The 19,063-nt window shown below is 37.3% G+C and overlaps 1 protein-coding gene across 2 annotated transcripts in view; it reads right to left on the reverse strand.

The window, feature by feature from the left end:
- Positions 1–600: 600 nt before the first annotated feature.
- aspa (aspartoacylase) overlaps positions 601–19,063 on the reverse strand; it is a 32,267-nt gene continuing 13,804 nt past the window's right edge. For both annotated transcript variants that reach the window (XM_051664481.1, XM_051664472.1), the window contains 3 exons: positions 8,313–8,420; positions 2,519–2,628; positions 601–2,275 (listed from right to left, as the gene is read on the reverse strand). In XM_051664481.1, the coding sequence (XP_051520441.1) occupies positions 2,069–2,275; positions 2,519–2,628; positions 8,313–8,420 (425 nt within the window). In that variant the 3' untranslated portion in view covers positions 601–2,068. The remainder of the gene's footprint in view (positions 2,276–2,518; positions 2,629–8,312; positions 8,421–19,063) is intronic.

A 19,063-nucleotide genomic window follows, 5' to 3' on the forward strand; every position in this document is an offset into this window, starting at 1 on the left:
ATATACACCATTTACATTACAATATATAGACATTAGAATATTGTTGTATAGTATTTTTTGTGTAGTCTGTTTTTTTGCTGAGAATTATTGTAAGAATATTGTTTTAGTAGCTCAGAACATTATGCAATGGAGGGTGAGCACATTATCTTTCATTTGGCATAGAGAGAAGTCTGGTGGCTTTTTTAATTCTTTGTAGTTACATCTTGGACTCAGTCCCAGAACTTCGAGGTCATTTGACTAAAAGCTTATTCAACTCATGGCAATCAGCAACGAGTGGATAATGCATAAACTTGTTCAGTTACCATGGTGATTTGCATATGAAAACCACTTTCCAGTAGATAGCAAACTAATGAAATTAATTTGTGAAAAAAGGAGAGACATACATGTGAATGCATGATGCACATCATTTTCAGCATTATACTACATCTATGGATCTCGGAACTATTGGAACTGGAAGTGCTTTTTATATGTGGTTTCCATCTTGGCATCAAAGGCAGTATAGGAAGTTAGTATTTTTTAAAGGTTTAATCAATGTTAAGGTGTTGCCCTCCAGTGTTCAGTATGTACAACAAAAACACTGAGCATCCAAGATCCATTTAATCCAGTACATACAGTACAGGATCTGTTTATTAAATATACTTTGCACTTTTTATTTAAAGATAAAAATTTTATTATTATATTTTCTAAAGAGACATAACAGAGATATATCCTGGTTTTATATGAATGAAATGATTTACTCCAAGTCAAATAAAGACTATAAGGACTTAATGTAATACAAATACACTGTGACAATGCCTATTCCATTACATTAGGATACATTATTTTCCACATTTTGACAACACTGAACTTCATCAGTCAATACTCAACACCAACTGGACCTTCAGAACATCACATAACACAGTGTTTTGACAGCTGGCTAGAATAGTTACATTAATTTAAAAAATAATCTAGACACTTCTTGAATTCAATTTTAAATAAATAAAGAACGTCTGTCCACATAAAATGAATACATTATTCATTGCATAGATAAATGTGTTATTTTGTTAAAAATCACACTATTACAAAATATAATACACTCTAATTGGCCTTTCAATAGTTTACACAAGTCAAATACATCACAATACAAAACCACAATGGAAACATCATAAATTTTCTCACAAATAAGATCATAATTCTGTCAGACAAAATCTTTCAGTGCCTGCTGAGCTTTTAAAAACATACAGCAATCTGTAAAGTCGGCAGCATGTAATTCAGTATACACATGACTATTGATAAACATTGTTTAAGCAATTCTTACTGTGTATTCCTGTATTTTCCTACTATATGTTACTGTCATTTTCAGACTGTTCTATTAAGGCAAATATGAGTTGCGCCACTGAAATAAGGATAAAATCCGTTCCTATTGTTTAAAACGTCTAAACTACAAATGACTTTTGCATCACAAACAGCACAAAATACAGGGAGTTCAGACGGATGAGTCATTTTTCGTGACGAATGACATATAAACAGTGCTGAGATGTTCCTTTGTTTTTAAGGCGTTTTTCAGGTCAGTATTTGAGTCAGCAGTGTGTTGAATCACAGGCTAGAGGGCAGTAAAGACTGTTCCTGAGATGTGTATTTTTCATTACATGAAGAATTACAAAATTCTTCATTACAGAGATATTATCTTGATATTATCAAACATATTTCAGTACAAATCAACAAATCAGTTTTTAGTTAGTTAAAAAAAAATGAAAATACAAATCTTAAAAACAAATAGTTTTTTTTTTGTTTTGTTTTTTTTTTTGTCTTGAAATGTTGAAATTGTCATGTTTTCATATATTGTATTCACAATACAAGTGAAAAACAAGAATTTGCATTTAATAGTACTTTGTGGGAGTCATAGGACATTTTTGAATGGTAAATGGTCTGCAATTATATAGCGCCTTTTTTTTTTAACCATAGCGGTTCTCCAAAGCGCTTTACACTGTCTCATTTACCCATTCACTCACACACCAATGACAGCAGAGCTGCCATGCAAGGCGCTAGCCTGCCATTGGGAGCAACTTTAAAGAAAAAATATGTGTAATTAACTTTTAACTTTAACTGTTTTCCTGATAGCATTAGCAGCTAGTATTTCCCTACAGGTGGTCATGAACGCCTGCTGTTTCTCGTAATAGGCAGCCTCATTAATAAATGTGGGGTACACAGTGCTGGCACCTTCGTAAAGGATTGTTCTCCCATCAAAAGTTAGGAACATAGGGTCACCCCGGTTCAAAGGCTCCCAGTCACAGTCCTACAGAGAGAAAGAGAGAGAAGAACAGGAACATTACTGTGGAAAACAAGTGAAGCCTGGAAATCAAAACAGCCACACCGAACAGGTGAGTCATAAGACACATTTTCTACTGTGCATTTTCCTCTCCCTCTTCCCTTTTCTTTCTGTTCCTCTCATAAAGTGCAACTTTTGTACTTGAGGACTTTCAAAACAAACAAACATTTCTCTTTTGCTGTATTTTCTAAACTGGCCCCACTGGATTACCTGTAGATGAGGATGCACCATAGCTGTGATGTTGCCATTGGTGTCTCTGGGGTAGTCCATTCTTTCATGGGCTCTGAAAACTTCCACTGTACATGGAGGAAACTCAACACCTACAACACACAAACCAAAAGATGCAGCCCATGGATCAATCAAGGGATGTGTGTGTGTGTGATATATATATATACACACTACCGGTCAAAAGTTTTGAAACACTTGACTGAAATGTTTCTCATGATCTTAAAAATCTTTTGATCTGAAGGCGTATGCTTAAATGTTTGAAATTAGTTTTGTAGACAAAATATAATTGTGCCACGATATTAATTTATTTAATTATAAAACTAAAATAAAAAAAGAAAAAAAGAAAGTATTTGAAATGGATGACTTGGACCAAATAATAAAGAAAAGCAGCCACTAAGTGCCCAACATAGATGGGAACTCCTTCAGCACTGTTTAAAAAGCATCCCAGGGTGATACCTCAAGAAGTTGTTTGAGAAAATGTCAAGAGTACATGTCTGCAAATTCTAGGCAAAGGGTGACTACTTTGAAGATGCTAAAATATAACACAGTTTTGATTTATTTTGGATTTTGTTTAGTCACAACATAATTCCCATAATTCCATTTATGTTATTCCATAGTTTTGATGACTTTACTATTATTCTAAAATGTGAAAAAAAATTATAATAAAGAACAAGTAAGTGTTTCAAAACTTTTGACCGGTAGTGTGTATATATATATATATATATATATAAATTATTCAAAAATGCAATTAATCCCAAAATTACTTAAATACACATTTTCTATGATTAACATTTTTTCAATTTCTGAATAATAATTAATTTGGATATTTATGTGGGGTAAAATATGTCTTGGTGATGTCCAGAGAATGTAAAAAGAAAAAGTCTTAATGAAAAGCTGAAATTCTTGAAAAAAGATAAGCAGAAGAGTACTATTTCTTAAAAAAAAAAAAAAAAAAAAAAAAAGAATAAGCAGTGAATTAAAAAAAAATATTTATTATTAATATTTAGTTAACAACATTAGTTTGTAGTGCATTAACTTATGTTAACCATATACAACATTTGATAAAAAAAATTTATGTTGAATTTTTTATTTTATTTTTTGGCCTTTTGTAGGCTTTTTAATGACAGAGTTAGTGGAGAGGAGACAGGGAATGACAGGGGAGAAGAGTGGGAATGGAATCAGGAAAGGACCTCACGAGCTGGGACTCATACTCGGGTCACCCGTGATGCATCAGCACCACGTCATGAGCGCAGCTCGCTAGGCTTCAGCTCTGACGTATATGTTGAATTTAACATTAACTAAGATTAATAAATGCAGTAAAAGTATAGTTAATTGTCAAGGTTGAGGAGTAATGGATTACATGTAACGGGATTACGTATTTAAAATACAAAAGTAACTGTATTCCACTACAGTTACAATTTAAATCATTGGTAATTGGAATACAGTTACATTCATAAAGTATTTTGATTACTGAAGAGATTACTTTGCATTTTATTGTCATTTGTTTCATTTAATATTTAGTCCTTTCAGATGGAAAACATTTATACATATAAATGATGCGATCCAAAGTGCATTTGACCAGCGGTGAAACACTTTCTTATGATGTGTTACATTCATACGAGCAGACAGAGAAGTACGTTTGAAGTAAGTTTGGAGCAGAAGAAATAGAAATAAACCTTGTGTAAATTGTCATGTGAAAATTTAGCTTTATGTTAAGCTAAAATGCTATTTCTAGCCATTTTACATGCACCTGTTACCAGGCACAATCATAGTTTTTCTATCAAGAAAATCCATGTTAGATTGTAATTTTTTTTTTTCTCTAATAAGACCTTTTATATTAGGACAAATCTTATTATTTTTGAGAATATTTGTATTGTTTTTCTGTAAAAATATTAAAAAAAATTTTTTTTTAAAAAATGGCTTGATCTTGTTTTAGAAACAACACTGCACAATATATTTATGCTTTTTTTTCAGAGAATGTATTTTTAACATGTGTATTTTGTCTTACTTTACTGACAGAGTTTTATAATCAAAACAAGTGAAAAAATCTACCAGTGCTGAAGAAGTAATCCAAAGTATTTAGAATACGTTACTGACCTTGAGTAATCTAACAGAATATGTTACAAATTACATTTTACAGCATGTATTCTGTAATCTGTAGTGCAATACATTTCAAAAGAAACCCTCCCAACCCTGTTCATTGTTAGTTCATGTTAACTAATGGAAACTTATTGTAAAGTTTTCAAACCTATTTTGTTAGGGTAAACAAATATTGGTATCAAAGTTATCATTTTTGAAAATAATTGTTTATTCTGATGGTTTCAAAAGTCAAATCAATTTGTACTTTTTTGTTGAAAGTGATATAATGTTTAAAAGGTCATAAGCACAAAACCAACATAAATGCAAAGATTATATTTCCAAGAACTTGTCACATACTTAAATATGTAAAAACATACTTATTTTATCATCTCTGATTTCCTCATTTGTCATTGGCCCACATGTGATTCAGTCTAGAAGTTTATTATTATGTTATATAATATATATATATATATATATATATATATATAACATATATTCACAATTCACCATGTGCCCAACCGAGAACAAACCACATTATAGTGACCACAAGGAGGTTACCCCATGTGACTCTACCCTCCCTAGCAACCGGGCCAATTTGGTTGCTTAGGAGACCTGGCTGGAGTCACTCAGCACGCCCTGGGATTCGAACTAGTGAACTAGCGAACTCCAGGGGTGGTAGCCAGTGTATTTTACCACTGAGCTACCCAGGCCCCATTTCTTCCTTAAGTTAAATAGATGTAGTTGTTCACAGATCAACTTTGTAAAAAACAGAGATTTATAAAATTGTACATATGAACGTTGTTTTATGGTAACTCTGTATCACAGTGGAATTGCAGTAATTCATTCCTTGTTGGAAATTTGATAGTGGCATCAACTATATTATTGAAGTTATTTATTTATTTGTAAGTATTAACAGCAATATAATTGTAGTTAAGCATTATGCAATTATAATTTATGTTTCATATGTTCAGATAAAATGAACATTATATAAAGGGCTAGAAAAAGATTGCAAAATTGGCTCTAACATTGAGATTGAACCTGTCTGTCACTGAGTCGCTGAGACAGGCGAAAGCTGAATCCAGATCATCCGTCCTGATTCTACTGGACCTTTCTGAAGCCTTCGACACAGTAAATCATCAGATCTTACTCTCCACCCTCTCTTCATTGGGCATCACAGGAACTGTGCTTGACTGGTTTAATTCCTATCTCTCAGGTTGGTCCTTCAAGGTAGCCTGGAGAGGTGAGGTGTCCAAGTCACATCAGCTACTTACTGGGGTACCTCAGGGCTCAGTGCTTGGGCCACTTCTCTTCTCTATATACACAACATCACTGGGACCCATCATTCTGGCACATGGTTTCTCTTACCATTGCTACACTAATGACATACAACTCTACTTGTCTTTCCAGCCCAACGACACCACAGTGACTGCTCGAATTTCAGCCTGCCTGGCAGACATCTCGGCCTGGATGAAGGAACACCACCTGCAACTTAACCCAGCCAAGACTGAACTCCTTGTCTTTCCAGCCAACCCTGCTGTTGAACACAATATCACTGGGTGCAACTACAGTAACGCCTTCCAAAACGGTCAGAAATCTAGGGGTATCCATCGATAACAAAATTAATTTCACAGACCACATCTCAAAGACCGCAAGATCATGTAGATTTACACTCTACAATATCAGAAAGATATGACCCTTCCTCTCTGAACATGCCACACAACTGCTTGTCCAGTCACTTGTCATAACTAGAATGGACTACTGTAATGCTCTCATTGCAGGCCTCCCTGCATGTGCAACTAGACCCCTCCAAATGATCCAGAATGCAGCAGCATGTCTGGTCTTTAATAAACCAAAGAGAGCGCATGTTACACCACTCCTTGTCTCTCTTCACTGGCTGCCGGTTGATGCACGAATCAAGTTCAAGACTCTGATGCTGGCATACAATACAGTCACTGGGTCTGCTCCAGCATACCCAAAATAATTTCTGCAGAGCTACGCGCCCACTAGAAGCCTGCAGTCAGCTAAGGAACGTCGCCTTGTTGTACCAACACAAAGAGGCACCAAAACACTTTCCCAGACTTTTGGCTTCATCATACCACGTTGGTGGAATGATCTGTGAAGCTGACACAATTTCTGTCTTCAAAAAACGGCTAAAAACACATCTTTTCCATGAGCACTTAACCAGACACAATAAATAAATAAATAAATAAACAAATTCCTTGTTGCACTTTAATCTGTTTTGAATGCTATTCTGATGCTAGTGAAACTTTGTAATACGGCACTTTTCGTACCACTGTCTCCTTAAGATGATTTGCTTATGTTTTCCTCTTTTGTAAGTCGCTTTGGATAAAAGCATCTGCCAAATGAATAAAAGTAAATGTAAATTGAACTGAACTAAAATCCTTAATCCATAATACTAAAATGATAAACAATTTGTGTTTTGAGGAGTTTAAAGCATATAAATGTATCAATTCATAAAAATAAAAAAACAAAAAACAAAAAACACATGAATTTAATTAGGGGAGAAATCTATGCTTTTTAAGATAAACTAGTTTTTTGACCACTTCCATTGTAGCTGTCATATGGCAACATTTCCCAGATTGTTCCCTTTTTACATCATCTTTTCTTTTTTTCTTGTTATTAAAACCATTTTATGTCAAATTATGAAATGGAAAAAATATTCCATTATCAAAACATAATGCATACCATAAACTGTTCAAAACCATTTAATCTAGCATAATTTGATTTATGGGAATCATATCTTGATTCATTACTTATTTTGTTTATATTCCAAATAAGGGTAGCATCAGTTATTAGGATTTTAATTTTTCTGTCAAAGAGTATAGATCATTGATGTTAGCTTGTGTTGATATCAGATGGCTCCAGCATCAGTCAATCCATAATCAATGGTTTTCATAATGTCAGATCTCTTGTTTTGTTTGTGGTCCTAACATGGTAAAACATTAGTTTAAGCGCTCACAATGAGACATTCATCCACAATGCCCACAACAGCCCCACCACACAACGTGATACTACAAAACCCAGCAAGCTACTAATGGAATGGAACCTTTTCAAACACCAACAAGTATTCAAGTCACAAAACTTAGTAAAAAGAAGAGGAACTAGCAGTACTTGTCCAGCTCTTTGCTTCTGAAACATGCTAAATGTGAGACAAAGAAACATGTATTTATGTCAGGGGGAGTACATGTGACATCCTTTTTTTTCTTCTTCAAATTCCAAAAGAACTCTTATTTTAAACTGGCTAAAATACCATGTCAGTAAGTTTATATTTAAATCAGTGTATGCTGACTCAATGACCCAAGAGCGTAACTTTAAATGCCACACGCTTTCATGGTAGAGAAGTAGATGGCCACAGGGCTAAGAAGAAAAAGCTACGTGCACTCTGGAGTTATGTAAACATGAATCACCTATAAATGAATATCCAGCTTGATATGAGAATACATTATTCAAATGTGTTATTTTCATTTAATTAGTTTCTCAATGTGTTGGAAAAACATGGAAAACACACCATTATGGTTTCATGTCATCATTGCACATGATTACTGTTGGTTTATATTATAATAAAAAGGGAAATAATCTCATCCCTGTTGACTTTTGAATCCTGTTATAGGAACACATTCCAGGTTCTGGTGTAGAAGGCGTGCTTTAATCTCCGATTAACCTCCAATGACCTCACCACTATTGAAGATCTCAAGGAAGTCAAGTGCATGCTTCAGTATTGTCCTCATGGACTCAAACACATTACTCCTCAAAACTCCCTGTGGCTGTGGGCCCACCTCAAGACCTGCAAAGCACAGAAACAAATGGGTTTTTAAATAGGTTTTTAAATGGATTTTACAGTAAAACAAATGGGTTTTTAAAGACAACATGAAATTGAATTATTTTTTTCTTAATACATGTTCCTGGTTTTATTGTGTACGATTAATTTGTGCATATTATTCCAAAGAAAAAAACTACTCCTCATTATAATTGTCACCAAGTCCTCTTATTTTTCAACCCCTCCAACCACCTGCCATATAAAGACCATAGCTGCACCCGAATTGGCATACTGTCAGAGTGTACAGCATTTGATGAGGAACTTACTTTTTCAGCCACTATCCCTTTAATCTCGGATGGGCCCGCAAGAAAAAAAAATATATATTGTCAAACTATTAATAACTACAGTCTTGAACAACACAAAATAGGTATCGTTTGAAAGCTTAGAAGCTGTACTTCACACTGAATGTAGGCATTATGACCAAAACTGAATAAGTGCTTTAAAATTTGCAGACAAATCAGAAGTGTTCCGTTTTGATAATTTATGAAAACTTTTGCACTGTACATATTATTGTAAAAACATCAAACTCATCAAATAGCCATGTGTCATATGTTGTTGGAAAGCTCTCAAAGAGTAGAATATAACGGTAGATAGCCGTTTTGTTTTACTCACAGACAAAAATATAGCGAGTAATAGCAAATTACATGTCTTTGACATTTACATTTTATGTGAACAAGTGTTGCTTATGTGCCACGTTTTTGCTTATAACTTCATGAAAAATAAACAGAACATGAAATATCACATACCATTACTTAATTAATTATTAAGAGGTAATTATCTTTCAAACAAGCCCACACACACAAGGTAATCGGATGCATAGATCATTAGATAATTGACAAGAAACACAATGTGCACACAGCATCTGGCATCTTGCTATCTGGCTACAAACACGTTAGCTTTCCTGGATCAGATGACGTAATTGGAAATAATGCAGCATCATGTAATGCTAAACCAATCAGATTGGGTTCAGATCAGTGCAAAAATCATCCATATTTAGGCAGAGAGACATGTGATTGGTGACTTTTACATATAGCCACCAGGAGATGGCACCAAATACATCACATAGACTCGATGACTAAAATGGCACAGAATGAAACTCATTCTGTAAAATCTTATTACTAAAATCATGTCTGCATGCTATGCAAACCTTTAGTTGTTGTGTTTGCATGTGTAATTAGTTCTTATGTACAATTATTATGTTTTATTTGTTTGGAGAGGCTTGGAGATGTTTTTGTACACTTGAATAAATTATTTTTGTAATGCTATAAATTTTGATTGTTTTGTTGAATCAACACAAAATTTTACTCAGTTACATTTGACATGATTGGGAACAAAACAAAAGCAATTTTTCAGAGCCACCTTATTTACACCCAGAGATATAAACTCAGCAAAAAAAGAAACGTCCCTTTTTCAGGACACTGTATTTTAAAGATAATTTAGTAAAAATCCAAATAACTTTACAGATCTTTATTGTAAAGGGTTTAAACAATGTTTCCCATGCTTGTTCAATGAACCATAAACAATGAATGAACATGCACCTGTGGAATGGTCATTAAGACACTAACAGCATACAGACAGTAGGCAATTAAGGTCACAGTTATAAAAACTTTGTACACTAAAAAGACCTTTCTACTGACTCTGAAAAACACCAAAAGACCCAGGGTCCCTGCTCATCTGCATGAACGTGCCTTATGCATGCTGCATGGAGGCATGAGGACTGCAGATGTGGCCAGGGCAATAAATTGCAATGTCCATACTGTGAGATGCCTAAGACAGCGCTACAGGGAGACAGGAAGGACAGCTGATAGTCCTCGCAGTGGCAGACCACGTGTAACAACACCTGCACAGGATCGGTACATCCGAATATCACACCTGTGGGACAGGTACAGGATGGCAACAACAACTGCTTGAGTTACACCAGGAACGCACAATCCCTCCATCAGTGCTCTTACTGTCCACAATAGGCTGAGAGAGGCTAGACTGAGGGCTTGTAGGCCTGTTGTAAGGCAGGTCCTTACCAGACATCACCGGCAACAACATCGCCTATGGGCACAAACCCACCTTCGCTGGACCAGACAGGACTGGCAAAAAGTGCTCTTCACTGACGAGTCGCGGTTTTGTCTCACCAGGGGTGATGGTCGGACTTGCATTTATCGTCGAAGGAATGAGCATTACACAAGGCCTGTAATCTGGAGCGGGATCGATTTGGAGGTGGAGGGTCCATCATGGTCTGGGGCGGTGTGTCACAGCATCATCGGACTGAGCTTGTTGTCATTGCAGGCAATCTCAACACTGTACGTTACAGGGAAAACATCCTCCTCCCTCATGTGGTACCCTTCCTGCAGGCTCATCCTGACATGACCCTCCAGCTTGACAATGCCACCAGCCATACTGCTCGTTCTGTGCGTGATTTCCTGCAAGACAGGAATGTCAGTGTTCTGCCATAGCCAGCGAAGAGCCCGGATCTCAACAATGGGACCTGTTAGATCGAAGGATGAGGGCTAGGGCCATTCCCCCAAGAAATGTCCGGGAACTTGCAAGTGCCTTGGCGGAAGAGTGGGGTAACATCTCACAGCAAGAACTAGCAAATCTGGTGCAGTCCATGAGGAGGAGATGCACTGCAGTACTTAATGCAGCTGGTGGCCACACCAGATACTGACTGTTACTTTTGTTCTTTACAAACACCCTCAGAGTTTAAAGGGTTAATATAGTACATTATTTAGGTATGCAGGTGCGTGGTATGAATACATACCCAAACATACTTCATCCAGGAACATGGGCATTGTCCTGTGACTCGATTATATAATGTAACAACAACCGCAAAAATAATCTACTATGGTGTTGATAAACAAATACAATTTAACTACAAGGAACGATCTTCTTGGTAAATATAACACTTACAGTTGTAATAGAGCCACTAGACTTGCTGTTCTCTGACGTTTGTTTTACTGCAGTGTTTTGAATATGATGTCTCCGCAGCTCACGTGGGATTACGGGAGAGTAAATTGTCCATTGGATGTGCACTTCCGAATCTCACCGGATACAGTATTAATCCCCTACTGTTTTATGAATGCTGAGGAGTCGGACATACTACTCCATTGATGTACTGATTTTGGTATACTGCATAGAAGTAGACATTCAAACATTGAATGTGTTTCTTGATCCAATCAATTCCTGATGGATACAATTAAATCCTGCCCTACATTCTCTCTTAAAATATGCATGTAAAAATTATTGTAAAATTCTCATAAAAAATATTTACTCGTAAATATGTCACATTATGGAAGTACAATGGGTTGCGATTGCCGTTTCATGCTGACTTGAAGTCTATTTCAATAACTGCTAAAAAAAAAAAAAAAGAACAAAGACTCAAATAAATGCAGGATCATGTATCAAAAGATAATGTATCTAGATCCTTAAAATATTATCCGTGGAGCTCTGTATGCTTTAAATAAATATAACATCTTATACAATCCCTGGTTATACCACTTCTTGGCTTTTTTTTATTTTTATTTTTTTTATATATATTTATTGAGTTGTCCAGTTTTAACAAAATACAAAACAACATAACATAAACAGCTCGGTAACAGTCACAGTTAACTCCCTTTCATTAGTCCATCAAGGTAAACACTTACAATACAATAAGTTAGACAAGATGTTCTGCACATTATGTACCCGCTTGGGGTCTATTTATGTAGGGATACCCTTCCACAAAATAGTTGAGAGACTGGTCCCCAGGGTATTGTTATAGGGCTTCCAAATGCTATAAAACTGATCTGGCTGACCATTGAGTACCCAAGTTATGTATTCAAGTGGCATTAGCTCCATCAAAATCCTGTGCCAGCCCAATATGGTTGGAGTCTTATCATTGATCCATCTCAATTAAATGTTCTTTCTAGCAGCAAAAGTGAGTATATTATACAGTCTTTTTTCCCTTGATGAAATTATAGCACTGTCTGGAAGCCCCAGAATCAGAAACAAAGGATTCAGATCAAGCTTTTTCTCTAAAATAATGCTAATTTCCAAAACTATCTAAGCCCAATATATTTGCATCTTATGACATGACCAAAGACAGCAAGTAAGGTTACCAATCTGTGTATTACACTTAAGGCATAGAGGTGAGAAGGAGCCATTAAACGCATGTCTGCAGTTTGGAGAGATGTGCATCCTATGTATAATTTTAAATTGTATACCTTTGGTGCAATTACACACTGAAATAGATTTTGTATACATCCAAATTTTGTCCCATTCATCATCACTTATGGTGACAGCTCCCTCTCCCACACATCCCTGACCTTTAATGTCGTGATTCCCATAGGCATTGCATTATGAACCCTGTAAAATAGACTCACTAACTTTTTCCCAGGTGTCTGAAATAGCAGCTTTTCTATAGGGGAAATTCTTAAATCATTAATCAGTGAGGTATTTTTCATAATATACATAGTTCCTAATATGTAAAAATCGAAAGAAGTCCTGTTTTTTTTTTTTCTTTTTTCTTTTTTATCCCCTTTTCTCCCAATTTGGAATGTCCAATTCCCAATGTGCACTAGGTCCTCATGGTGACGTAGTGCCTCAATCCGGGTGGCGGAGGATGAATCTCAGTTGCTTCTGCATCAATCCGCGCATCTTATCGTGTGGCTTGTTGAGCGCGTTACCGTGGAGACGTAGCACGTGTGGAGGCTTCATGCTATTCTCCACAGCATCCACGCACAACTTACCACGCACCCCATTGAGAGTGAGAACCCTTAATCGTGACCACGAGGAGGTTACCCCATGTGACTCTACCCTCCCTAGCAACCGGGCCAATTTGGTTGCTTAGGAGACCTGGCTGGAGTCATTCATTACGCCCTGGATTCGAACTCGTAACTCCAGGGGTGGTAGTCAGCGTCAATACTTGCTGAGCTACCCAGGCCCCCTGCCTCGGCACTTTTAATATTCCCTTCCAATTCCACGAGTTCTTGTGATTTTGATTTTTTGGTGAATGTGGCATACTGTATGATCCAGCCCCTAAGAACCACCTTAAGTGCCTCCCAAGCCAATCCCGCAGAGGATACTGAGGACTAGTTGGTCTACATATAGACACTGATTTCAGTCTTTAACATTTGTTGGAATTTGGGAGTTTGCAAAAGGGATACATTAAAGCACCAACTATATGATTTCCTTTTCTCTGTAAGGCTGGCACCAGGATGTCTACACCCAAAAGGCACCATTTACAGTAAAAGTCAAAGAACTCTGCGAGAACCAACGTCATAGAACTCGTCATAGAACTCTCTCACAAAAGCTTAAATCTATTCCTGAATATGTGTGATAAATTGCAAATCGCCTTTGCATTGTTTTACAAAGCTGAAATCTTCACCTGAATATCACCACAGTGTGATAAATTGCAAATCACCTTGCTGCTCCCTCTTCTCTCTCTCCCCCTTCTCCCCTTCAACAGCTCAGGACCAATACAAAGACATATGTAAAAATTTAACAAATACCATGAAAACAAAGAATGCAACTGTATGTGTTTGATATAATTTAAGACATCCCTGTGCGACGGGTATAATGGTCTCTTTCCCATGTTGGTAACACTAATGGTGACAAAGTTATAAGGTCTTTGCCAAATACTGCATAATTCTAGAGGTCTATCCCCCTCCTTCACCAACAATTTAAATGATCTCCTGTATGTTAATAAGGTTAAAACCCAGGAAGCCAAGAACCCATCCACCCCCAAATTCTCACTGTTCAAAGGATAATACCATTTGGTACACAATGCTTTCTGTCTGGATATTTAAGGAGGGTTGGTAAGGAGCTGGGGGAGTCTGTAGTCAGATATCCCACACAATTACTGTGTGTAGTTTTCCATTGCCAGGTATGTTTCTTTGACTTGTCTTTTATTTTTAGCAATGTTTGTTTATTCTGATCATGTGTGAAATTGGCTTTGATTGATTTTGTAACCTACGTTTTAAATCCTACCTGGCAAATAAATTGTTACTTTATGATTTATTCTATATTCCTTCAAAATCATTCATCACCGGTAGATTCGAGGGACGCCTTTTGTTATCGCAAACTTATGTCCAGGATAATGATCAATACTGGAGCTTATGAATAGGAGAAAACCACATAAGACTACCAGTCACTGCTTATCACCGTCTTAGGAAGTTGTATGAAACGTGACTACATAAAACTATCATCTGGTTATGAGCAAGTAGTAGGTGGCCGAACCAGATGATATTAGCAACCGCTGATTATAAACGGGACTATAATTTTGTGTCCGTGAGATCTATGTAATTAATTGGCCGGCATATGACTCTGAGCGACAATCGGGACCTGAATGAAAGGATAATGAAAGTTAGGACGATTCAGAAAAATCAATAACTTAAAAAGATTACACTAAAAGAATGATCAGAAATCAATTAGATCTTAAATCTAAATTAGAGGTTCAACTTAAATTGGAGTCAGATTAATATAAAATTGGAGTCAGATGATAAAGTGCAAACTAATAAGTGTTTTTGGTTCAGCGCTCAGAAAAGACCTTCAGGGGCCATTCTATTGGAATCCAACATCAAACCAATAGTTTTGGTTTGTACCCCTTTTTACATCTCCGTATGTGGCAACATCTCTAAACACACCAGGGCGTGATCTGAGACTAAAATGTTTCCAAATGAGCAATCAGCAACTGATGAAATGAGGGACTTAAAACCTAGAGTAAATCTTATGGACTGATGAAAAAAATGTATAGTCTCTACCAGATGGGTTCAAAAGTCTCCAAATATCTGTAAGACCAAGATTTTTACACATCCTGTGAAGCATCAATGTTGCTCTAGGGGGCTTGAACACTTTTCTTCGCTATGTTCAAGGACTGAGTCCATCAAAAGATTAAAGTCTCCTCCCAATATTATATCATGAGGGGTGCCAGCGGCTTGCAACATCCCTTCAAAATCTCTAAAAAAAGCCCTGATCATCAACGTTAGGTGCATAAATATTAGCCAAAATAAGACTTTGCCCCTGAATTTCAGCTAAAACAATAATGACTCTTCCTAATTTATCTTTAAATTGTTTGAGAAATTTGAATTGTAGATGTTTACTTATCAGTATAATGACTCCCTTGCTCTTACTTGAGCCAGCACTAAAGAAAACATGTCCACCCCATATCTTCCCAAATTTTTCAGCTTCCTGCAGGGAAAGATGGATTTCTTGAAGAAACACTATATCATATTTCTTACGCTTAAGAAGAGAAATAACCTTACTTCTTTTTATGGGGTGCCCCAACCCATTCACATTCCACATGGAGAGAGACAATCTACTCATATTAACATTTGACATATAAGAAAAAATTGATTGTGTGTCAAAAACAAGATTATAAAGACCATATTCCAACATTAGTGCATCCATCAAAACCCGAACATTCCCCAGAGCCAAACAAACAGAAAAAAGAAAAACAAGCGCATTAACTCCGCGCACGACAGCGCCAACTGGCGTCCATCCCTCCAAACTCACAGTCCATGCACGCCTATGAGAACCCCCGTGACAACTTTGCCATCGGATTACTCAAGTCCGATGTTTCTATACAAATTTTGTGAGACAGAATTACACGACAAAAGATAATCTATAAAACAAACTCCAGACAATAGGCGAAATAAGTAAAAAAAGCATGTAGTTTCATCCATAAAATTGTCCTGAAGATGTGTTACTCTACAAAATAAACTCCAGCTGCTAGGTGGAACCAGCACAATAAAAAAGCATTCAGTTTCCTAAAACAGTCAAGTGAATGTTCAGTGAGCCGGTCCACTCGGCTGCAATGCGAGTACCACAAGATGACTTACTCACTCCACTGACTTTATGAAGGACATTGCTTGCTGTGGGCATGTGAATGTTTTACGGCCATCCTTAGCATCTATTCTCAATTTGGCCGGAAATATCAGTGCAAAAGCGACATTCCATTGATGTAATAATTGCGTAGAATTTGCAAAGTCTGGGAACAAGAAAATGCTGTGGTTTTTCCAAGAAAGCTTTCCTTTACTCCTTGCCTCACATAACACAAGATCTTTATCGGATGATCTCAGAAATTTGGCCAGAATTGATCGGGGCCTGTCGTTCTAGTCCCTAAGAGTGACGGGTCAGTACGGTTCTGTGTGGATTATAGAAGTCAATGCGGTGTCTAAATTTGATGCATTCCCAATGCCTCGTATTGATGAGTTGCTCGATCGGTTGGGCACAGCTCGATTTTACTCGACACTGGACTCAAAACATTATTGGCAGATCCCCTTAACACCAATGTCCCGTGAAAAAATGGCTTTCTTCACACCGTTTGGATAACACCAATTCATGACACTTCCGTTCAGTTTTGCCTCGGCTACGTTTCAGCGGCTCATGGACAGAATAAGCTGCTGGATACTCAGGCAGTGGCGTATGCAAGGTGTGGTCTATCTAGATGACATCATTTACAGCAATGATTGGCAGCGTCACGTACAACATCCGAGAGCCGTCCTGAGATCGCTTAGATGAGTAGGACTTACGGCAATTGGACAGGTGGAGGTATGGTATCTGGGTTTCCACTTGGGTCATGGACAGGTGTGTCCCCAAATTGATTAGACTGCAGTGATGCGGCCTGGCCAAGATCCAAGACCAAAAAGGAGACGTGACAGTTCCTTGGGCTGGCTGGCTATTATAGAACCCACTCCAATGGCTCCACCGCATGAAAGATGCCAACATATGGATCACCCGGTGGTATCTGGCTCTTCAGCCATTTAAGTTCGTGGTGGTCCACAGATGGCTTTCATGGACTTCCTCTCCAGAAATGGGGAGGGGGTGGGGGCATGCTGGATAGCTCCCCAGGCCTGAGTAGGCGGTGGAGGTATGTGGTGGCGGGGGTGTGGTTGAGCGTTCATCTGGAGAGAATGTGGTAAGAGTACACACCTGAGCACTATGATGATTAACACCCATTTCTGATTGCAGTAAACACTGTGGAGAGCGATAAAAGGAGAGACCATGCCAGAGACGGAGAGAGAGAGACACAGCAGAGTTTAGCTGTGCTGAAAAGCAAACCTTTTAAAAAACCCTGTTAATAAAGATCTAAGTTTAAGTCCAACATACCTGATTCCCCCTTCCTCCTTTCCACAATGCCAGAACTTATTACAGTCGTATTTTCTGTTCCTTTGAGATAGTTGGAAGTTTTATTTTCATATAATAGTCCCTAAATATATTATTTATAAATTTGCAATCATAGTGTAGTGTTCCGTTTACCTCCGCAATTGATATGATTGCCCGTGAGTCGCTTTTCTTTTTATTCAGGTATGCTAAATATATACGTGGCTTGTCTCCATGTTCATATAACTTTTGTATCACGAATCTCAACTTATGTTCTGCATTCTGAGTGAGTAATGAGTCTTAAAGGCATCTCAATGCTAATATATTTTTAAGCAGGGTCTTGTCTGCAGATTCAATATATTCTTTCTCTTTATCCTTTAAATCCTTCTCCAATAGTCTTTTGTTTTCAGTTTTGGCATGTTTTTTAGAGGCGAAAAAGGACACAATTAGCCCCCTTATATAGGCTTTACTTGTCTCCCAGAGAAGCAAGGGGTCTTGAGTGGATTATGTATTAATGCAATGAGTTAAATTCTTCAAGACAAAATGATTTAAATGACTGATCCTTAAGGATCATAGTGTTTAATCTCCATTGTCAATGGATATCTCTGTTTATGATCGTCACACCAAGGGATACCATTGCATGAGATTATGATGTTATTAATATGACAAGACTGTACTAAATGTCTTGGGAATGAAAAAATAATCAATCCTAGTACAGCACTGGTACGGAGGGGAGAAAAAGCTATATTCTTTGCTGGCCGAGTGCAATGCTCTCCATACATCAATGAACCCCAAATCTTAACAGATACTATTAATTTGTTTGTCTACCTTTGAGGGGGCCATAATTTTATACGGAAAATGGTCAATGAGAAGGTTAAGCATGCAATTAAAATCTCTTGCTGCTGGGGGTATACATTAATCAGGGAAATTCATTTAACATATAAAATAACACTTTTAATTATAAAGCAGCTCTTGTCATCTTTTATCAGTTTGACAATGCTCAGTGGGATGTCTTTTCTGATCAACGCTGCCACCCCTGGAGAAGTCACGTGACGCCATGCAAGGGGCAGACGTGTGAGCGACGAGCTCTGCGCACTTTGCAAAATTTTTAATTATTCTCATGTTATAATCTGATGAATTTTAATACACCCAGTTACACATTTGCTCTTTGATGCAAAACATGGCAAAGAAGTCAAAATCCTCGGGCTCTGGAGACATTAAAAGACACTTACGTGTTCAGGATGAAAGCCCCGACAGGCCTACAGTCCGGAGACTCGATTTGGATGGCGCGGCGGGAGAAGGAATCCAGTGTCAGTTGTCCAACATGTCAGTGATGTTGACGAAGATTCTTGCTGACTTGGAGGATCTTGCTGTAATACGTCGATCGATTACGGCAATGGAAATAACATTCTCTGAGCTAGTTACAAGAGTGACTGATGTTGAGAGACGAATCGATTTTCTGGAGTCTTCAGAGAGGGAATTAAGCGCTAATCTGCCCGCGACCAAAGTTGATTTAGAACATCTCCTTGAAAAGCTTG

This window comes from Myxocyprinus asiaticus, chromosome 3, assembly GCF_019703515.2.
Source record: "Myxocyprinus asiaticus isolate MX2 ecotype Aquarium Trade chromosome 3, UBuf_Myxa_2, whole genome shotgun sequence".
In the NCBI taxonomy this organism is placed as follows: domain Eukaryota; kingdom Metazoa; phylum Chordata; class Actinopteri; order Cypriniformes; family Catostomidae; genus Myxocyprinus; species Myxocyprinus asiaticus.